Source organism: Sebastes fasciatus, chromosome 12, assembly GCF_043250625.1.
Source record: "Sebastes fasciatus isolate fSebFas1 chromosome 12, fSebFas1.pri, whole genome shotgun sequence".
Lineage (NCBI taxonomy): Eukaryota > Metazoa > Chordata > Actinopteri > Perciformes > Sebastidae > Sebastes > Sebastes fasciatus.
The window spans coordinates 4,242,468-4,265,501 of record NC_133806.1 but is presented as its reverse complement, the minus strand read 5'-3'; the positions used below and the strand labels follow the sequence as shown (position 1 = coordinate 4,265,501).

At 40.1% G+C, this 23,034-nt stretch overlaps 2 protein-coding genes across 4 annotated transcripts in view; one reads left to right on the top strand and one right to left on the bottom strand.

The window, feature by feature from the left end:
* The window catches only part of rgl2 (ral guanine nucleotide dissociation stimulator-like 2), a 35,006-nt gene extending 24,922 nt beyond the window's left edge, over positions 1-10,084 (top strand). For 2 of the 3 annotated variants that reach the window (XM_074652685.1, XM_074652687.1), the window contains 10 exons: positions 66-150; positions 3,495-3,554; positions 4,669-4,755; positions 4,848-4,880; positions 5,298-5,419; positions 5,518-5,604; positions 5,858-5,951; positions 6,141-6,365; positions 6,595-6,709; positions 7,305-10,084. In XM_074652685.1, coding sequence (XP_074508786.1) covers positions 66-150; positions 3,495-3,554; positions 4,669-4,755; positions 4,848-4,880; positions 5,298-5,419; positions 5,518-5,604; positions 5,858-5,951; positions 6,141-6,365; positions 6,595-6,709; positions 7,305-7,486 — 1,090 coding nt within the window. In that variant the 3' untranslated portion in view covers positions 7,487-10,084. The remainder of the gene's footprint in view (positions 1-65; positions 151-3,494; positions 3,555-4,668; positions 4,756-4,847; positions 4,881-5,297; positions 5,420-5,517; positions 5,605-5,857; positions 5,952-6,140; positions 6,366-6,594; positions 6,710-7,304) is intronic. The other variant, XM_074652686.1, reaches the window with a different exon arrangement.
* A 443-nt stretch (positions 10,085-10,527) lies between these two features.
* dnase2 (deoxyribonuclease II, lysosomal) lies at positions 10,528-19,480 on the bottom strand. The gene is made up of 7 exons (XM_074652698.1): positions 19,338-19,480; positions 17,452-17,549; positions 17,075-17,246; positions 15,829-15,931; positions 15,150-15,314; positions 11,996-12,214; positions 10,528-11,815 (listed from the first exon to the last, which is right to left on the bottom strand). Exons 1-7 carry the CDS (start codon positions 19,365-19,367, stop codon positions 11,445-11,447), a joined length of 1,158 nt encoding a protein of 385 aa, XP_074508799.1. The 5' UTR covers positions 19,368-19,480; the 3' UTR covers positions 10,528-11,444.
* Between the last annotated feature and the right edge of the window lie 3,554 nt (positions 19,481-23,034).

Here is a 23,034-nt window from a genome sequence, read left to right as displayed (position 1 = left end):
TAATAATATTAAAATAAGATTGATAATTTAATTCAATTTAATTCACTGTTTTGATCACTTCACAGGGAGGCAGTGAGGAGATATGAGGAACTGTCTGAAATTTTCTCAGACAAGGACAACTACTCACAAAGCAGAGAACTCCTGAAGGAGGTAAGTTTCTGTCAAGACAAACTATAGTATGGAAATGGAAATGCAATATTCTGTACATACATTTTCAAAAGTTAAAAACAGGAAATCTGAACAATGACATCATTTACAGTGTAAATAGAGCAGGTTCAGTGAGAAATTTAATCTTTTATTTATGGCACGCGGAAGCTGGTTTTGGGACATGACGAAGCATTAAACCAGTTTTTTTTTTATGTTTAAAGGGAAAGGTTCGAGCCTGAATGAGCGTTTTCTTGTCATCTTGTCATTTGACCACTTGTGTGTTGGATAACTGGTTGCCTAGAGGCCGGAGGAGCAGTTTGTTGTGTTGGAGAGCTGCCAGCTTGAACTCTCACTCACAGCTTTGTAGTGTTGGAGTGCAGTTTTGTTCTGGAGTCAGATTTCAACAACTCTTTTCTGATGTCTTGGACTTGTTTGAGGCCTATTTTTACTCCGATCTGTGTTGCTCTTGGCTGCTGTTGGATGCTTTTACCGCTCATCTTGCTAAAAATATCTTCAAAGACACTTTCTCCCCATCACTACAAACACTTGGAGTTTACACCTGTGTGTAAAATATGTAAACTCCTGAAGCATTAGTGTTTCATACTGAAGGAAAGACACTGTTAACTGACTGATTACAGTATGCAGGTCTTGAATTTGGACTTAATTACCTCTGCTATCAGTCTTGACTCAATATCGTCATAGTTTTGGACCTGATTTTAGTAATGACCAGTTAATGTATGAACTAATTCATGTGTGCGTTTTACAGATTCAAAACACGATGCTCACTGCACTGCCTTTTCTTTTTTGAAGACGCCCGATCAGACAGAGCATTTTTTTGCAGTTTGCTGCGTCTTTAAATGAATGAAAATAACTTATCTGAAATCTCAAGTCGGCTACCAAAATAATTTGCCTCCAGGCTGGCTGTTTTCTGGTCAGATAATAGTAACTACGGCTGGTAAAGTCATATAGCTACGGGTATCCAGCAAAGGCCCGCCTCTCATTTAATCCAATTGGACAATGGGGAAAAAATGCTTATGACGTTATGACGCGCATTTCTGCTCTGAGTTGAAGTTTTCTGCAAAAACGCGAGACACTTAGAGCAGAAATTGCACTCAGCAACGCAGAAGCAGCAAGCAAAACGCTTCACTTTCATTGAAAACGATTACAAAATGCTGCACCAGGCTGCTAAAAAGAGCTCTGTCTCTATGCTCACCATCTTGTGTTAGCATAATGTACAGCAGAGATTGATGGGAATGTTATTAGTTTTGCAGGTATTTGGTCATATATCAAAATATCGGAGAAATTCAAATTTTGACCTGATGATGGCTCAAGAGGAAAAATCAGGCGATCCCTAAAATCTATAGAAAACATCTACCTGGGAACCACGAATGTCTGTACAAAATTTCTTCTGAATCCATCCAGTAATCGTCAAGATATTTCAGTCTGAGCCGAAGCGGTGAGCTGACCAACTGACCGACATTGCTATCCCTGGAGCCACACATCTAGCACGGCTAAAAACAACACTGCGAGCACACATTGACGTCTGTTAAGCCTCAAACTGCAGCTCTGAAAAAAAAACACGTGACTCCTCTGCATTGATATCTCACAAACTGCTGACGAGCATCCCATCATTTGAACAGGAGACATTTATTAATGCGTCTGTCAAGAGCCACTACTGGACCACATTTGTTAAATTCTTATCTGCACAGCCTGAAGTCGAGCCTCCCGCTCAGCTGAAAAACAACATTCAGTGGTAGAGATTTATGACTGCTTTAAAAGACCAGAAACCAGCCTAATCTGGCTGAGTAGAACTGCCCTTATTCTGTCAACACTTCCACTTCAGTGCGAGACACCCATCTGAAGACCTACATTATATTTAGTTCGCACTGTGTCAGAGAGTTGGGGAAGTTGACAGGATTAGCTGTGTTTTGATTCGCTGTTATGGTGCAATGCAGGCATCAATACCTTTGCATTAGCTGCGATTTTACCCGTGATACCCCCAAAGGAATTCAACCAAACATTTGCTTTCATTTTGAAAGCTTCACTCTGAGCTTTGATGACAGAAAAACACCATCGTCTTCTGTTTGCCCTTTGATTTTTTTTCAGCAGATTTTTTTTTACTTGCTTTCCTTCATCTCTCAGCTTGTCTAAAAATTACTTCGACGAGCAGACAGAGTGTAAGATGAATGATTCAGACTAATAAAAGACTGACTAAAAGTTTGGGGAAAGAAATAATTCACAACCAACACTGTCATTGAAGCATTTTGAAGATGTAATAAGACTTTATTATATGGTATGATTATAACAGACTATGTCTTTTGGTCATGACAGATCTCTGGACTGGGCAGTGATGTCATGAAAATTCATCAAAATGTATTCATGTTAATATCAGTTGTCATGACAGGATTAGATTTTATCTTGTTTAAAGGGACTATTTGTAACTTTCAGAAATTCTTCTTAACAGCGACACCTGTGGCCTTGAAATCAACGAAAGTCAGCGTCGGGCTCGCGCTTGCTCGCTCTAAATATACATGAACGAGCATCGCTCAAAACAGTGAGGAGACACACGTCAGCTAAAACCACAATATCACTCTATATTTCAGCTGCTTGGCAGTAATGTTAGCTGACCAGACGAAGGTCTCTCCATGAACATGATTTAGATCTGATCCTAGTGTTGGCTTTTCCTGTCTCAGTGCAGGCTGAGGCAGCGGGGCTCTGCAGCGTGTCTCCCTGCTCTCTCCGCCCGCAGCCGGAGAGAGCAGAGGAGACACCGGCACCCGGTCGGTAACAAGTCCATAACGTTTCTCTCTGCAGAGCCCCGTCACTTCACAAGACACGGGAAACCTCTGTTGGTCTGGAGGAGCTGCAGCAGTTATTTCTGCACAAACGTCCACTGAACATTCACTAGATGTTCTCAGAGCTAAACTAACTCTTCTGCAGTGTGGAGTGAGCGCGCGTTCACGTCTAGAGGTGGAGCGAGCTTAGCGAGAACACACGCTCTGTCTGAGTGAAGGCAAGCAGGCAGAGGAGGAGAGGCAGCAGCTACACGCGAACGCGCATATGCAAGCGCGCATGTGTCCCGACCCGGTACATTTATACGCTTAAAAGTTACAAACAGTCCCTTTAAAGGAGCAATATTTGCGTTGCTCTGGTGTGAATTCGGTGTACGGTTGTGATGTCAGAGGGTGAATACAGGTATATTCAGACAGACAGTACGAGAAAAATAATGTGTTTTTTGAACATTTAAGGAGAGATGGAGAGAGGAGAAACTAAAATACAAATGTGAACCTGGAAATGAGCATATGTCTCCTTTGAAACCTCAGAATATCTTTGCTTTTGTGTTGCAGGAGGGCACATCAAAGTTTGCCAACATTGACAACAGGCTCAACAACAAACATGTTAATAGGGTAAGTAGAGTGGGAATAAAGACTTCTGTGAAATCAGAGAGTGATGGAGGTTTAGCTTTTTGGGAGGCAGGCTTGCTTGCGGACGGTCACTGGGTTTAACATTTAAGTGAGGGGAAAACGAACTCCCTTTAACAACCTGCTGAAAAACCAAAGACTATTACTGCACGGGTCAGCGCTCAGCTGAAATTGTGCGGATCCGTCGCTTGAAACACTGCGCTATGCTTAGTCTGAGTTCACATGCACAGTTTAACGTCTAAATTATTCTCACTGGAGCATCAAATCATTGGGGTTACCCCGCCAAGACATTTCAGATAGTTTCAGTCACAGAGGAGTAACTTAAAAACTACCTTAACATTTGTCGCTGAGGCAAAACCCTCAGATCTTTAAGCGCATAAAATAAAATGTGCATACCAATCGCTTTAGCCTGAGGGTTGTACACCCCCACAGGCCTTTATGGGAGACCTTGGAAAATTCAGGAATGATGTAAGACCCTGCAAATGTGTCATTAGTATTGTAAAAGTTAGGGGACAAAATATTGTATAATATCTGTAGAAAAAAATGTTTTGTAGTGCATTCAGGTGTATTTTTAGGGCTTATGAATCGTATTTAATTGTGTATATAGTTTAGATATATAGGTATATAGGTTTAATATGTCACAAACATGTGAGTAGAATCAAGTTTTTTGGTGTTAAAAACACTCTGTAATACACACTGTGGTTTTGCTGAGAGCTTAATAATGTATTTTCAAAATAAAAGTACTTGAAAATGCTGTTTTCCTACAAAAGGCTACAATACAAGCATTGATACTGATGTCACTTTCGCTAAGCGGGGGGTGTTTCAGTGGTTTGATGGAGGGTTGTAAGGGGGATCGACCGGCATGCAGCAGCGAAGTGGAACAGAGGGCTGTTGTGTGTGTGTGTGTGTGTGTGTGTGTGTGTGTGTGTGTGTGTGTGTGTGTGTGTGTGTGTGATGTGCTGAATCCTGAGCCATCGTTTGAAAATAGCTGCAGGCGGCTGCTCTGCTCTCCCTCGCTGTGTGGGCTCTTTACGATGTGAATAGAAACCTCTGGGGAACTGATAAAACACTTTCTTTCTTTTCCTTTTTTTTTACACAGTCCACCGCGCAGGGCACTGTGCCCTATCTTGGCATCTTCCTCACAGACCTCACCATGCTGGACACGGCGGTCAAAGACAGGCTGGAGGTAAGTTCCTCTCATCTCTATCAAGGGGGAAAGTTGCACAGTGTTTTACAATTATCAAACTGTCATGACACATCCTGTCACTCCCTTTGCAGAACGGCTACATCAACTTTGACAAAAGGAGAAGGGTGAGTGTTGCAAAACGTGTCGGTGTCAGAGATGAAATGTTAGAAGTTAAAAATAAGAGACATCTGCATTTAGCTGATGCTCTGGACTAACCTTCTCTTTCTGCAGCGCTTACACAACAAGCAAGTAGTAGGTGCATGAGTAAGAATTGTGATTGTAAAAATCCTGTGACCCTGGAAAGATCCTGTTAGAGAGAAGAAGAACAAGAGCTACATAAAGATGAGAGATACGTGGGATAATTTTTGATACAAGAGCGTATTAGAGTGAGCAGAGGTAACATAATATCTGAGGGAGGAAATGATTAAGTGGAGGGCAACGTGAGGTTCAAGATGAGAAAGAAACATCGTAATACTAGATCAGCCAACATGGGTGTTTTTTTTATTATGAAACTTTGTGGTGGTATGCCTCTTTGTTAACAGGAATTTGAGGTTTTAGCTCAAATCCGGCTCCTGCAGTCTTCCTGCAAAAACTGTGTTTTCACCGCTGACGAGGCCTTCATACTGTGGTATCGGAGTGTGCCGACACTAACAGAGGAGGAAAGGTAAATATCTATATGATTAAACAAATGTCTTGAATGCATTCGTCTGTGTTTGTAGGACGATGCTGACTGTTTTAAATATTCAATGACGTCTATTTCAGCTACAGACTGTCCAGTGAAATTGAAGCGCCTAGTGAGCCGAGCCCCCGTGGCCTTACTCCAACAGTCATCATCACACAGTGCGCAGAGTGAGCTACGCTGAATGCTCTTACACACACACACACACACATACACACCATAATACCACATTCACACAATTCAGAATATTGATTGCACAAAACAAGCAATCCGAAGGCATCACCTTGGCCTTTTTGACAATTTTCTGACATTTTTGTTGATTAATGATTAATGAAGAACTAAGCTTCATTAATCAATGATAAAAACAACAATTAGTTTTAACCCTAATAACTTGAATGTGTTTATATGTTCTTGTTCTGACAGCCTGAGCTCCTCTCGGACCAGCCTGACTGGTGACAGTGACAGCCTCTTTGACTTCCCCTCCCCCGTCAATAATCTGCTCTCAAAACTCACAAAGGTAATATAGTCTTATTTATACTTTAAAGCCAACTTTGCATTTATATCAGCTTGTTTCACAGACATTGTCAGCAGGAGTGATTGTGTTTTTGCTTTTGTCTAAGTCTTGTACTGAACTTGGATGTTTATACGAGAGAAACGATCACGTCCTTGATTATCATCAGCTCTGTTGCTTTTGTTTCATTTGCAGCATATGAGATCTCCGTCTGTGTCCTGTCTGGATGTTGAGTCGTCTCCTTCGACCAATGACTCTACCCCTGCCACGTTGACTCCATCTACTCCCACAAAATCACACCGCCGATCTGTCTCCTGCGGCAACAACCCCACCAATAACATCCAAGGGTCGGGACCCGAAATGCGAATCATCAGGATACGGATGGACCTGCAGGATGGAAACCTGTACCGGAGCATACTGGTACTTATTCAGACTATTTCAATCTAATTTACAACAGCGGTGACATTGTAGAAAATGCTTCGTGCCAAATTATCTGCGACTTACTGCACTTACGGCCTTCCCTCTTATCTACAATGATCCCGTAATGATAGTCATCAGAATGAGATCCTGAGGATACAATGGACCCGGGATATCATGAGTGCAAATCAAGCTGTCCTAGTGTCATTGTTATTCTCCTCTCTCCTCTCAGGTTACAAGCAATGACAAGACCCCCACTGTGATCAGCTCTGCCTTAGAAAAGCACAATCAGGACCCCAAACAGACGTCCAGATATGAGCTGATCCAACTTCAGCCTGAAGGAAAAGGTAAAGACGTGTGTCCCGTGGAGAAAAAAAACACCTATTGTGCAGTTTTATTATTAGGTGGCATATTAAGTGGAAACAAAACTTAGATCATCTTGAGATTTTTATTTTTGCATCTATCTAATGCCTACCATACACTAGGAGACTTTGAAAAGACTTGTTAAAGACTAAAGTCTGACACTCTCTCACATCTAAAGACAATATGTCTTAAGTCACAGAGTTTTTAATCACAGATTATAATATTTTGCAAAGACTGGGGATCTTGCAGGGTCACTATTTACAAGACTACAACTAGATTTCCTTTTGAGATGATGTCACATCCTGCTCCAGGTGGAAATTTATAAGAAAATCTGTCGAGAAAGAAGTAGACAGAAATTGCTGCAGCCCTCATCTCCAAAGGAATCTAGTTGTTGTCTTGTAAATAGTGATCCTGCAAGATCCCCAGTCTTTGCAAAATATTATAGTCTGTGATTAAAAACTCTTTGACTTAACACTCCTTGTCTTAAGATGTGAGATAGTGTCAACCTCATGTTTTTAGTGTAGCACAGCAGCAGCAGCTTTGGAGATGTATTTATTTCTCTCTCTTCTCTTTACACAGAACTGGTCATCCCTGCTACAGGAAACGTCTTCTATGCCATGACGTCATCCAGTTGTGACTTCCTGCTGAGGAGGAAAGGCGGGAACCCTCCTCTGGGCTCACAGCCGATCAACACGGAGACAAGCGCCACGTTTCCTCGAATCAAGGCCAAGGGGAGGAGACTGGTCAGGACACTATTTTGACATCAGATTTTCCTCAACCCAACTCTGTTCACAGTGATGGATTTTTCTCTCCTCACAAACAGTGAATGTGGCCTTCTACACATGCCTTTCACCCCGTGCTCCTGCAAAGCTTGTTCTACCAAAACACCAGGACCAGGACCGAGTCTTAACCAACGACTCCAGAGTAGGTTCTGTCAAACGTTTCATACCTCCGGCTGCGTTCACCAGAGCCGTCTGCTGTTGAAGAAAAGTGTCCCTTTTCCTCTTTTCCAAACAGTATGCATTACTAATTTACACCAAAAGGAAGAGCAATGAAAGCCTTTACCTGAGTGCTTTTGGTGCTGGCTCTCGAGTCCCAGTCAGGTAGCACTTGATGCATTTTCTTTCCTTCCCACTCAATGAATAAGATCTGTTTTAATTGCTTACAGCCACCAGGAAATCCCTTATTGTTGTGTGCCTCAGCCTTGAGTGACGTCTCTAAATGTAAAAAGAGGATTTAATTGGTCACAACTCCTGTGATCACCTGAGATGCTGTTGAAGGATTTAGGACAGTGTTTTTTTGGGGGGGGAGGAAGAAGCATAATGAAATCTAATAAATATACAGAGCCTGTCAGATCTGGTTCTGGTAAACAGCACACATGAGGAAGGCCCACACATACAGTGCACCGCTGTAGCAAAACACTGGAGCATGTCAATTGAGACATATATATATATATGTTTTGTATATATTTATATATTTTGTACGTCTGTATGATGTCAATATTGTGTTTACACTGGCGAGGAGCTCTGTATCCACGTGTCCAAATTGTGTAATTCATCGAGGAAAAAAATGCATCAAATACCTGCTAGAGTTCCACTTTAAAGACGCCAGCATGCGTCTAAAGACAGAGTCATTATTTCAGCTTTGACTCATGCAGATATTCATTTCAACATAAACTTAAAGCTGCAATAATCAACCTTTTTATATTAACAATTAATTAAATTACTATTCATAGTAAAGGGGCTGCTTGTATTGACTAACCTAAAAAAGAACGAGCAACTCTGCAGATCTATAGAGATTTCTGGCCGGCTTTAGACCTGGAAACTTCATGGTTCATTCTCACAGCTGTTGTCAACCTTCAGCCACAGCTGTTTTAAGCAAAAGAAACTCAGATTAACTCACTGTATGCCACCTGCCCAACAGAAACCAGCAGACACACTAAGTTAGCAACCAGCTGGTGGAAAAAAAAGTCAACATATATCTCCTAAAGAGCCAGATAGTTAAATAGTTAAAGCTCAAACTAGGCCTAAAAGAAAAGTGACATGCACTTATTTTATCAGATAACTTCCTCTTTAGCTGGAATTGTATGTAGGCAGATGTTCAATAACATGTTAGGTGTAGCAACTTTATAACTGTCATTCAGCTCGTTTTGGAGTTCTTCTGACCCTTAGTGGCCACAAATCGATTGATTGATTATTGCAGCTTTAAAAAGAGAAACCTTGCAGCACATTCAAAGCTTGTGGCTTTGCTTCAGTTAATCACTGCAGTACCTAAACCGTGAGGAAAACTGTTATATATAAAATACCATTATTAGGTTTAAAGGTACAGTGTGTAGCATTTCGGGGGATCTATTTGCAGAATATAATATTCATAACTATGTTTTCATTCGTGTATAATCACCTGAAACTAAGAATTGTTGTGTTAGTTTAGAATGAGCCCTTCATATATACATAGGGAGCGGGTCTTCTTCACGGAGTCCGCCATGTTGCTCCGCCATTCTCTACAGTAGCCTAGAACGGACAAACCAAACACTGTCTCTAGAGAGAGCCTTTCACGTTTTTACGTTACCTGAAGGCCACCGTAGTTCTCCGACACGCTTGTGAACTGCGGTAACGTGAGCCGCAGAGTGCAAAACTGTGGCACCGCCAGCCGCCGTCTGACTGACGTTGCTCCTAAAGTAGTGTTATTATGGTATGAATGACCTCTGAACGAGACAAAAGGCACTTTGCACTCTGTGCCTCACGTTACCGCAGTCTTGGAAAGGGAGGAATGAGTGAAGGGGTACTCAGTTGGTTGCAATCTGCAACCGCACCACTAGATGCTGCCAAATCCTACACACTGTACCTTTAAGGTTTTCCAGGTCTGAACTTTTCAACAGAGTAAGATAAAGTTAAGTTTTGCAGATTTTTTACGCAGCCCAGCAGGATGCATCTTCACTGCTGTTTCCATACAGCACAAAGCCTCAGCTCCAACTTCATGTTATGAATTAACATGTCGACTTCCGTGTAGGTTTTAAAACACACAACCTCTTGATCTTACGAAGTCTTGTGACCTCTGGTTGTACCTGCTCAGTGCTGGTGAGGCCTCCTCACTGGCTGAGGCACGAGCCCAGCGGAACCAGGGAGAGGATTCTGGGTAATAATAGATGATGTGTGCTAGCGTTCTGCTATGCTACTGATTGTTTCAGTGCCTTTCTCTACGGGATGCTAATCTTTCCTCTTGTTTGCATTAGAATGTATACGATATATACATGGAGGAGACGCAGTCACCTCCAGTGCTGTGTAGCCTCACATCAAAGCTATTTATGCACTACATACAGGATGACTATTTTTGTGGTAATAAATTTACTTTTATATGAATTTCATTGCTTTTGACTGATGTGCTGTAACATATTCCACGCTCAATACAGACCGATATTTTCCATGCTGCTGAGTATCCCATAAATATAATTAAAGCTGTCTGTATATGTCAAACACACACATTTCTATTTCTCTCATGGATAAGGTAAACAAAGCAAAGTGAACATACATCAGCGACAAAAGATATCCAGCATCTTTATCCACAAGCAAAATCAAGGAATGCATGTGGTGGATACAACTATAAAACATAAGGCAAATAACACAAAAAGAGTTCTGGATATGTCAGAAAAGCACATTAGAAGTTCATAAACACTCATAGCAACCTAGTTAATAATACAAGCATTCATGAAACACAAAGTATTAAAGCATTCCTCGCACCTGAATGTTGTCAGTGTCTGTAGTTTAATTATGTCAATGAAATGTGTGCTGAATGATACATAGTGCAATTAATCCCACTCCCTGAGAACATGAACCACAAACCAGCTGATGTTGAAGCAAACAGGAAAAGTCCAAGTTAGTGAAGCAGCACTTATATAGGCCTACAGTTTGTAACATTGTCTCTTCAGTTTCAGTTAAAAGAGAACCCAGCCGTTATAAAGACACTTGAACAAATGCTTTCATTTAAAGTGGCACTTTGAGGTTTTTGCAAAATGAACACCATATTTCCCATAAATCCCTCTGCTCCCTGTCAGATCTGACTACTTGTCCTCCTCCGCATTGTTCTGTATGCATTCAGTTTGAAGAAGAGGATGTAACAGCCTTCGGTAACGGCGGATAATCGTTCTGAACAAGTAAATGAACAAGTAAAATGTTTTTGTGCCTTAAAGCCCCCGAAAACATAAATGTATTTCTTCAATCAGCCTCTTGCTGTGAGCGATGGGGGCCCACATGAACACACTATTTTCTGCCAAAGTTGGATCAGTTTTAGTTACTTAAAGGTACCGTTTGTAAGTCCTAACACGTATAAATCATTGCGGGTTGATGTCCCATGCGCGCTCGCGTTTGGCTACGCTGTTCCAACACAAACTACACGGAAGCACCAAAACCGCTAAGTTCTATCTAGTGAAGCCCGTCTTACCAAACAGTGTTAACTCTTCCTGCTCCAGCCTCCCGACCGCGGTCAGAAGACACAGGGGAGACCGTAGCTTTGGTCAAGTGTATAATTGTAGATAAGATCATTTCTTTTTAATGCTAAACATGTATGATTTCAATTTGATTTCACCAGACAATATAAGAAATACACACATTGTACCAAATATGTGCAAACAATCACTTAAAAGCACACATGATCTCAGATATGATCTCAGCCTTATCAACCCACGATGGGCCTTTCCTTGACCCATCGGGCTCCAGCAGGGTGTCAACACTGGATCGTTCCTCCTGCACAAGCCTCACACTCCAGCGCTGCCGTCTGGTAAGCCTTCCACACCACCGGGTCCTGCAGACACACCGTGCCTCCGCCTCGCTTCTCCTCCGCCTGGTTCCGGTTTATGTCTCCCACGCACACCCAGCCTCCTCCGGCCCCCGACCCGGCCGCTTTGGGGCTGACAGCCCACTTGGAGTGGTCCTGGCTGGCCTTGAAGGTGAATGTCTGCCCCGGGTGGATGAGCGTGATGTCCAGGACCTTCCAGCCCAGCGAGCAGTCGGAGGGGAGGATGCCCGTGGAGCGAACCCAGAACTGGACCAGGAGGTCTGACTGGAGGCTGGGGGCCACCCAGGAGTGGTACAGGTCTGATGAGGCAGAGAGGGAGGATGCATGTTTTTATTATCTTATTACATAATATGAAGTACAGAACATCACAAATTAAAACTTATCATGCTAACACTGGGCTATTTATACCTGCAAAGAAACTCAAGATGAACTGCAGCCAGAACTAACTTGAAACTACCTTTATTTCTCCAAAGTCATACCATTGTCAAAAGAGGCTCCTTTGGCAAAACTGATGAAGTTGGTGCCATCCTTTGAGGTCAGAATCACGCTGCGGTTGGATACAGGTTTGACATGTGGAAAGATGTGACCAGACGGATGTTTTTTCGCACAGACAGCAGCCAGTGCGGGCACCAGAGACGCCAAGGACTCGGGGACGTCGCAGTCGTACACATTAGGCTGATTGATCTGAAGCTGTTCTCCTGTGGTGCAAAACAAATTAGATTGAAGGCAAACGCTGCTGACGGCACTCCAGAATCACTTTATTTGTTAAGAACAGTAAATGAATAGTGCTGTCTTGGTGACGTTGGTGCAGAGGCACATACATTTTTTTTTTTTGTTATGTGTCATTTTTCTTCCTTTCTTTCAACCTTACATATATGTCTACTTTATTTTTACTATTACAATATGCAAGTTGTTCTTTTATTGGCTGCACAAAGAATAAACCAATACAGAATGTGTTGTTGTCAGTAACTACAGTGTAACGCTGTACGCTTAACTCTCATTCTAACCTAAACACATTCTGCTTACTGTCTTTAGAGGAGCTCCATTAGGGCTGCAATTGACAATTACTTTCATTATTGATTTACCAATCCATTATATTCTGCTCAACTGATTCATCATTGAGTCTATAAGATGTCAGTACATAGTGAAAAACGGCCGTCACAATTTCTCAACGTGATCTCAATGAACAAGAACAATCTTAATGACTTCAGTGATCGCCTGATTTTTCATCTATCGCCACCAAGAGTTTGACATTTTTGGTTTTGAGTGAAATATCTCAACAACTATAAATTTGGTGCAGACGTTCATGCCACCCTTAAGATTAATTAGAATAACTTTGGTGATCCCTTAACTTTTTTTTTTATCAATTTATCCAATACTTTGGTATCTGACCAAATATCTGCAAAACTGATAACATCTCCATCATCCTCAGCTGATTTTTGTGTTAAATGTTAGTATGCTAACACGTTAAACTAAGATGGTGAACATGGTAAATAGTATACCTGCTAAACATCAGCATAATACCAATGTCACTCTGAGCATGTTAGCATGTTGCTGCACCGCTGAGCCTCACAGAGCCTCTAGCGTGGCTGTAGTTATGCCATATAAATGACTTTTAATCAACCATTAAAATTGTTGTCGATTCAGTTTATATCAATTGACTAACGATAATAAGGCTAATTAAAATATAAACAAGCACATTTTTCAAACATACTCGTCTTCACAAATTGAATAACCTAGGTATTTATGAAGAAAATCTTTTGTTGTACTATAGTGGTGTCAAATGTCAGTTTCCCCTCATTAATGTGCACATTCATGCTGACAGGTGCTCTAAAATGAAACGTGACACCTTCTGCTGTTTGACAAAACAGTTTATCCGCTGCGTATCCACGTCACTCCCGGACACCGTCACACTCTCAGCATCCCAGCTGGAGAGGCGAGAGTCTGACGGAGCAAATGCATGCCGCAGTGTGAGGGCCGATATCGCTATGGTAACACACCTCAATCTAATTACATTACCCCAGGCACTGCCATAGCAACTGTGCCAACTTCTGAGTCTGCCAGGGAACTGCACAGGCAGGCAGCGCGGTGACATGGTGATGACACCTGTTTACGCTGATTATCTGGGATCTGTATTATCCTGTTGTTGTTGTGTCACAATACCTGACTGGGTTATTAAGCACTGGGGGACAAGACAATAACGACTGAAGAAATCTCTTTCAAGATGAGACAGAATGACAAATACTTACGGTTTCATTATTAACAACCCCCGTGGGAAACTAAGACTCTGCTGAGACGAGTTGAAACCTGTTTTCACTAAGCAGCTCTTTAAGGCAGAGTAACACACCAATCAACATCAGGGAAACTCTCGGATATATTACAAGTCATTATAGGTTTAATAGACTTTGTCTTCGCTGAAGAACTGCTATTATATTGGCAGGGGGACTACGGGATTGGCTGATATGAGAACGTGTAGTTTAAATCTAACTAAAATGGAAGGAGACTGTATGTAAAGGCTACATGTATGTATCTGTGTCCCTCGAATTTTCTCGACCGTTCATCCAATACCAGAGGCAAAGCAATCGGCCCGTTCCGAACGGGCACGTTTTGAATCGGCACTACACTAGCTTTAATAAAAAGGCAGAAATATATAAGCAAACCAATATATAAGCCTAATCTTATATGTAATTTGCAGGTTTTGTTTACAAAATATCATCATTTTAGAAGCTACAACAACTGGATTTTTTAAATCTATTTAGCCGAAAAATTACCTTTTCCACCAATAAAGATATGAGTTTTAAAAGGAGTTCCATCTTAAAGGGACTGTTTGTAATTTCTTACACGTATAAATCAATCCGGGTCGGTGTCCCATGCGCGCTCCCGTGTGGCTACACTGTTCAGACAAGACTCCAACACAAACTACACAGAAGCCACAAAACGCAAAGTTCTATCTAGTGAGGCCCGTCTGTTAAACAGTGTTGGCCGCGGTCGGAGGACGCGGGGGAGACCGTAGCTTTGGTCTCCAGGGCCGGAGTCTCTGCTGTACTCGGCTCCTCTGCCTGCCTGCTTGCCTTCACTCACACACCGCGCTTGTTCTTGCTCTTTCGCTCCGCTCTCACGTGCATGCGCGCACACTACACACTGCAGAAGAGTTAGTTTAGCTCTGAGAATATCTAGTGAATGTACAGTGGACGTTTGTGCAGAAATAACTGCTGCAGCTCCTCCAGACTCTGTTCAGCTAACATTACTGCCAAGCAGCTGAAATATAGAGTGATATTGTGCTTTTAGCTGACGTGTGTCGCCTCACTGTTTTGAGCGATGCTCGTTCATGTCTATGTAGAGCGAGCACAAGCGAGAGCCCGAGCAACAGGACGCTGACTTTCGTTGACTTAACAGCCACAGGTGTCGCTGTTAATAAGCATTTCTGATTCTTACAAACAGTCCCTTTAAGCATATTTATTCATTAATATATAATAGCAGACAGAAGGCAGAGAATTAATCGTTATTAGCTCCCAGCTCTCATGCTGTGATTGTGATCTAATACCATCGTCATCATCATCATCCATTTAAACCTGTATTTTTATACCAGTTCTGCCTGTGGTATACAGCCACGTGGCAGGACTCCAGTCTTACCGATGGTCTGGAAGCGGTCGAGCGGGTAGGTAACGCAGATAAAGTTCTGTCCGTAGGGCACACCGGTGTCCGGGTAATAATACTGTCCTGCCTGTCGTACAGCCGGGAAGTGAGGGGTGCTGTGGACCAACCAGAAGCCCTGGTTCTTATCTAGCAGGACAACACCTGAGGAATAGAGACATTCAAAATTAGTCAGCAAAAAACATCAAGGTTTCCCCTCCAGTCCAACTCAACTACGCTGGTTTATTTCTACATATCACAGGTAAGGAAGGGGAGCTGCAGATTCAATCAGTACCAGCGACCCCCTTTCACATTGTCACATTGTCATTCAATACATTGTTATGATAAAAATAAAAAATATATATAAATTTCTTATGAATCAGGAAGTCATTTTTGCCTTAAACCTGACTTGTGCTGTTTTAAATTCTACCAAGTCTCTGAATTTTAGTAATTTTGTTTAGTATTTTTTTGGGCAAAAATTGGATTAGCATTGGTTTTATATGTATTTCCCCATACTTCCAGACTTATATTTAGAAATATGTATTATTATACAGAGTTGTGATAGACTTTGACATTTCTGCTTTTACATAATTTTCACACTGTACAAACTTGCCCATATTTGCTGATTTTGAGTGTCTGGGCTATGCAGGTATTGGAGCTTGACTGCTCTGGTGTTCACCTTTTGTGTGCCCCCCGCTTCTTCCACTGCTGTCAACCCATCTGTCACCAAAGTCCTTAGGTGGCCTCTGGTCATTGTAAAGGATGTATGCTACCTCTGTGTTCTGTGAAGAGGAGAGAGTTTAAATGAAACTTAATTGAAATTCAAAACCATCATACTTGGGCACATACCAAGCACGGGTCCACCTTCAACTGAAAAACAAAATAAAACAGCATAGCATTGTTAAATTGAGGTATACAATCATTCATCATGCTGTTGGAACTATATTACCCACAGCTGCTCAGAGACACAGATCAGCTGCACGTACATGACCAAGCAACTTTCAGTTCTCATTCTCAGTTTCCTAATCTGATCTAATAAGGGCAAGTGGTTATAGCAGACACAAAGGCTTATTGCTGCATTTAATAAGTCTTTCTATAAAATGAGAAGTCTTAGGACTGCAGCGGAAGCAGCCCAAAACCAAATTACATCTGCTGGTGTCTGGAAGAAACCATAAGTATTTCCTATTGCTTGGGCTAAATATAGTTTTGTTATATTGTGGACTTTAAAGAAAAGTGTATGCAAAGGAATCTAACATTAATACCCCAGGAAGGTTCACAACCACTATGAGCAAAAGCTAATGAGGATGATTCATGTGCCAAAGTCTACATTTTTTATGACAGAGAGGACTTCACTTTTTATTTAACAGCTCTCTAAAATGCAAATGATATCCTTAAAAAATATTTGTGAATCCCTTTGTGTGTTTGAAAGACTTTGTTTATTCTAATGCATTTAATGTTTATTATGCATTTAAAGGGACTCTTTGTAAGAATCAGAAATTGGTTGTAACAGCGACACCTGTGGCCGTTAAGTCAACGAAAGTCAGCGTCCTGTTGCTCGCGCTCGCCCGTGTGCACGCGCTATCTGAATGTGAGCGAGCATCCGTCGAAACAGTGAGGCGACACACGTCAGCTAAAAGCACAATATCACTCTATATTTCAGCTGCTTGGCAGTAATGTTAGCTGACCAGATGAAGGTCTCTCCATGAATCACTGCTGATCCTAGTGTTGGCTTTTCCTGCTTCAGCCTCCCGACTGCGGCCGGAGGGAACGGGAGACACCGGAGTTTTGGTCGGAGACGATAACGAAAACTGTATAAGGCTCCGCATCACTTGGAATTCCCAACTCTCAGTAAAACAAACCTGAGTTAGACTCAGTATTTGTTCCGTCTTTATAATAGACAAAAAGACCCCAGGATGGAAGCAGACCTTTCCTTGTGAGTACAGTTGTCCGACTGTCCTGCCCAGAGCTCCCGTGGTGTCGTTCACCGTCCCCTTCCCGGTTGTCCATCCTTCACTCCCTTTGTCCATCAGTAGATACATCTCACCCTGATAGGGAGCTTTTCCACCGTGTTGTTTAGGCAGCTTGTACAGATAGAACCTAACGCAGAGAATGAGACAGCGAGTCCATCAGAGGAGGACATCTGTAAAGGTGTAAATGAAATTGAAACTAAACTGAACTGATTATTTTTGTGTTTCCTCTTTCTAGTAAGTTTTCTTATGACACCCAGCAACACCCATCAAAACAAACCATGAAGTGTATTTTATAGAGCTCGCTTTGTCCAAGACTGTTATCAATGAATTACCAATCAACAGCATCTCCTTGGTCGTTGTAGCAGGTGATTGGTGAGGTGTGGCCCTCTAGTGGCACACAGATGATCAGCAGGGACAGGAACAGAAGCATCTAAGAAGAAGAGACAGACTTAGCTATATTAATCATCATTCATCCGTAACCGCTTATCCTGTTCGGGGTCACCTTGTTGTGAGGCGACAGCGTTAACCACTGCACTGTTTACATTAATTTGGTCTGTCACATGTCAGAAAATTGTAAAAAAAAAATGTCCATGCTAGTTTCTCAAAGTCCAAGTTGATGTCTTTAAATGTCTTGATTTGTCCAAAACCCAAAGACATTCAGTTTGATGTGTTATAAAGAAAAGCAGGAAATCTCACCCTTTTGGCTGAAAACAGAATTCTCTGCCATTTTTTAATTAAAAATTACTATACCGATTAATCGATTATCAAAAAGTTGCCGATTATTTTTCTGTCGATCAACTAATCGATTAGTCGACTAATCGTTGCAGCTCTAATACATATACATCACACACATCTTCCCAATACAACAGTGTGGAAATACTCTGTTACAAGTGAAGGTCCTGCATTGAAATTTATACTCGAGTAGAATTACAAATATACTACTGTAGAAGCAAAACGTACTTAAAGTACCAAAAATAAAAGTATTCATCATACCCATTTCAGAATAATAAAGCTATATCATATAACTGGATTGTAATTATTGATGCATTAATTTTAACGTCGCAGCTGGTAAATGTGGGAATATATATATAACTATTTTAAATACTGGTGGAAAAAGTATATTTCCCCAAAACGCCCTTCTTTTGTTTAATTTTTCTTTTTTTCTAAATGTAATTTCTCTTATTATTATTATTATTATTATTTATTTTATCTTATTTCACATGAAAAGCACCCCATGTTCTATCTGTGTGTTCTATAATTTCATTGTAAAAAGTGGAAAAGTTGGTTCACTTCGTATTTGTATCCAGTTTGTTGAGATGGTCCCTTTGGAATATCTTACAAATATTCTACATGCTAAAGTAGATCAGTTCCACGATATTTGGCAGATCTATCTGAATTATATTGGACCTGATCTCTCCTCCATTATCTCACAAAGGACTCTCTTGAACATGAACTCATATATCCTGTGACTTCCCTGAACTATGGAGTATTTCATATAACCTCCTATATATATTTTTTGATCTGAGCTGTACCAGTGTTTGTTTGTTTGTTGTTGGGGGTTTCTGGTTTTTCTTTTTTCTTATTTTATTGTGTTTGTGAAAATAAGAAAACCCAATAAGCATATTATTTAAAAAAAGAAAATTGTATTAATTTATTTGTTGATTTAATTTATTATTAATCTCCTATTTTTGTATTATTATTGGGTTTTTTTGTTATGTTTTTTTTTTTTTAACTATTCTTTCTTTTTATCATTATTATTATTATTATTATTATTATTATTATTATTATTATTATTATTATTTCTTTTCTTAATTTTATTTCAATTTTGAATGTTGAAGTTGTTTTCTCTAGAGTACTTAATGAGTTTGTCTATAAGCTCATCTACTTAAAAATTGGTTTATAAACTATTGTAATTACGAACTGTAAATTGCATATATGAAAACAACCTTGAAAAAAAGGGGGAAAAAGAAAGCATAAAAAAAAGTAAATGTCTGAGTAAAACCAAATAAAGGAAAAACAAAGTGAAAAAGAAACGACAGTAAGGTTACAGGAAGGTTATCTGTTTGTTAATTAACTGAAGCTTCCAGGTGAGCTTCAGGTGAGAGTATAAATCACAGTGGAGTCTCTTGCAGCTTGTTGTTAACTGTTTATAGCCACGGAGAGGAAGTAAAGTCACTAAACAGTTCAGCTAAAGTTTAATTTAATCACTTCTACTCACCTCTGGCTGACCGTGTCTTTCCTCATTCATGTCCTGAACAGATTATTATCTTGTTCTCTCATGTAGATGTTCTGTAGTTCCCAATTTATGTTGAACAAGTTTAATTTTCATTTACATCCCTGTTTACTTCAGGTCTGCTGGGACTATAGCAGCAAGGATGAGAGAGTGACGTCACGTAGTCAGTGACAGATACAACATGCAAAATAAACACAATAAATACAATAAACATAGATAGCACCGACAGGCTTCTTCAACAACAGTCAGAAAGACACAACAAATACAAGCTAGATAGTTTTTACTTACTATAAGAGTATAAAATGTACGAAACAACGACTGACTAAAGATATGGTTCCGTTTTAAATGTGTTGCACTTCCTGGCTTCCGGGCTTATCCTTATTTAAGAGTCCTTGGGTTTCAGTCAGGTGACCTGTGACGTCCCTTGATGGGTGGGGCTGCACAGAAAAGATCAGAAACACAACTGTACTATAGAAATATTATATTTGGTTGCTATGGTTACAGTGACAAAGACAGTAATGCATTTTTGTCTTATTAATTTAATTTTAATTATTGCGAAGTTCCACATTCACAAGTGTAAATTTACCCCAAAAAAAAGGCTAATTTCTTTGTATTTATGAAAGAAATGGATCTACATCTGTCGACAATTTTTTCCTCACAAAACAAAAAAGCAATGAAAACAATGAATGTATGCAATATCTTTAATGTTTTTATGTGAAATTATTGTCATTCTCTCGCGTGGTCTTTTTTTTGTTTTTTAATTTTATGTTGGTTTGGTTTCATTTCTGTTGTTCTTTTATGTTTGGCACAGCTCTTTGTTTTCGCTTTGCTTCTTCTGTATGTAAATGTTTTTAATGTTTTCTGCTGTTACTATGTATACTGTCATTTAGAAATAATAATTAAAAAAATAAAAAATAAAATAAAATAAAATAAAAAAAGATCAGAAACACAATCTGACTGCACTCAATGTACTTACACATAAATAGAGATAACAGCTAAGAATAAAACAAGGACAAAAAAGCTGCACAAATGAAGGTAAACAATAAACAGGATTTCTTTTGTACAATATATATAGTAATAATAATATATAGCCTATAGAAAAGCCATAAAATACCAAATATAAAGCGGTCATAGCTAAATAAAATTAAACAAATAAATAAAATAGAAGGCCTGACTGCGGAGTGATATTAATAGACAGATAATAATGCTAGTAGCCTTATTATAAATGCGAAATATATATTATTAAAGTTATTACCTCCGCCAAGGCCAAGGGCCTTCAAGGAGGTTATGTTTTCACCGGCGTTGGTTTGTTTGTTTGTTTGTCTGTTTGTTTGTTTGTTTGTTTGTTTGTTTGTCTGTTTGTCTGTTTGCAGGATTACTCCAAAGGTTTGCGATTTATTTATTTATTTTATAAATTTCACCATTGTCATCCCCCCTAAGTGAGACATTCCTCTTTATATAGTCATGGCAGGGTGGAAAAGCCTCTGAAACTCTACAGCTTGGAGAGACAGTAAACCTCCGCAGTAAAGTGTGAGTGCAGGTTTAACTGAAGGTTTTACAGGATTAAACACTCCCAAATCTGTTTGAGTCGAATACCCCAACACCACACTAGAAGGAACTCTCAAACAGCCATCTAAAATAAAAAATATTAATGACAAATGCATGTTGACCTAGTTGATCCAGAAATATGACTCAGTATATTACTGACCCACCCCTAGTGTGCATATGTGCTGCAGATTTACATCTTAAAAGTGGAACTCTGGTTAGTTATTTCTTCCTGTTTGACTCTTTCACAATTTTGGTGTGGTTTTTGGTTACATGCTTTTCTTCTTCTTCTCCTCCTCTTCTGTTTCTCTTCTTCGTTTTTCTGTCTTTATATCACTTGATGATCTGGAGCAGAGACCGAGAACAGCAGGTTGCGTGACAGAATAATGACCGTGTCATCAAGAGCGGGAGATATATCGAGACCTTTGACCTTACATCTAAAATCTAAACTTTTTGATGAGTTCATTGATTTTCTTTAATTTGTCATGATTCAACAAAAAATACTTTAGAGGCAATAGTTTTGTTCTTCTGACTGACTTACAATATGTTTTTTCTCCTTTTAATGTGGAGCTCAACCAGCAGTGTTGTGTGAAGGCGTTGCTATCACATATCACATAATTATTCTCTGTTTGAGGAAGTGACACGGCGTGCTCTCGCCACCTCGAAACCTCACTGGTGCAGACCGACCAGGACTTCCTCAGTAACCTTTCCTCTGAGCTGCGTGGACGAACACACATCAGAGGAGGTCACAGGTTTCCAGGAGGCCCTTTCGGTATGGTGACATAGTACAGTGGCCCCGGATTATTATGTGCAGCATTTAAGTATAACAGGCCTTTGAAAACAAGTTGGATCATGATTTTCATTGAGTAACTGTTCTAACTTGCAGCAAATACTGAAAAGCAGTGTTATTGATGATGCACTTCACAGTTAACTCTATATTTATGTGTCAAACTTTCTTTGATCAAGTCCTCTAATGAATTAAAATACAACACATTAAAGGTGCTATTGATAACATCGATAACATTCTGCCACTAGATGTCACATTCTCCCTCCCCCCGTTCCATTGCATTCATTCTATTCAGTCTATCTCAGCCATTTATCCGTTTTTTCCACACTAACTGACGACCAAGAAATACCACGTGATACCAACGTTGTTTTACTATACATCAGCCCCCTTTTGAGGGAAAGAAAACTGAAGATCCCAGAGACTTCAATGCAATTTGACATGTTTGGATTGTAATTTTGACAAATTTGTATGCATTCATCTCTTGTTAAACAAACGTTTGTTTTATGCACATGTCTAATAATTATTTTGCGATCTTGCCTGAACCTGAGAGTTTGGGATACTTTAATAAATTAAGGTTGATCCATAACCATGTCCCTTCAGTCTTCGCCCCGCTATTTGTTATGACTTCTCTACATATTTGATTGAATCACATTAGGCTAAGTGTTGTCTGTAAATAACCAACGTGTTACCGTCTATGAGGGACACGGGATTGTTTTCCCCCAAAAGGTGACTTGGTCATGCGAGCCTACTCTGGATGACGTATTGCCTGTTTGATGTATTGGCTCAAAAGCCTTGTTAGAAGTGGGACCCAAACATCAGATATCTTCCACTGACATAAACAGAGCATTCATTTTGGACCCGCCACATTTTTTTAAATGATTAGTTTACAATCATAATTATTTTTTTCAGGAAAAAACATAGTTTTATTCATCACCTTTCTAAAAGCTCTGCGAATGATTTATTTTTTAAGAAAGATTTGTCGACATAAAAATGTTATCAATAAGAGCTTTAAACGTGTAAATCTCCTTTGTCTTTGGAGTGATGGCACCTTCAATAAAAATGTCAAAATTCAGGAACTTTGAGATAACGCCTGTTTTCAGTCCATTCATTCTGTGAAAAATTAACACCTTTATCTTCGCCTCGCTTGTTCCAAATGGGACATCAGTGCCTCGTGTCTTTCTATATGAATGTTTTGATTTATGTGCAACAGGATGCTTTATAAATATTTACTTTCACAAGTTTGTGGGAATGTGACCCAGCCAGGGGAATGATGATTAATGATGAAAATAAAAGAGCAGGTTTTACACATCCTTGTTAGTGTCACTGCTAAAATGCTTGCAATTACAGGCT

Coding starts and splice junctions, on each gene's coding strand:
- dnase2 (XM_074652698.1), bottom strand. CDS start 19,367: ATGAATGAGGAAAGACACGGTCAGCCAGAG. Junction 15,932..17,074: donor AACTGTACTCACAAGGAAAG/GTCTGCTTCCAT, acceptor TCCTCTTCACAG/AACACAGAGGTAGCATACAT. Junction 15,315..15,828: donor AAGCGGGGGGCACACAAAAG/GTGAACACCAGA, acceptor TCTATTCCTCAG/GTGTTGTCCTGCTAGATAAG.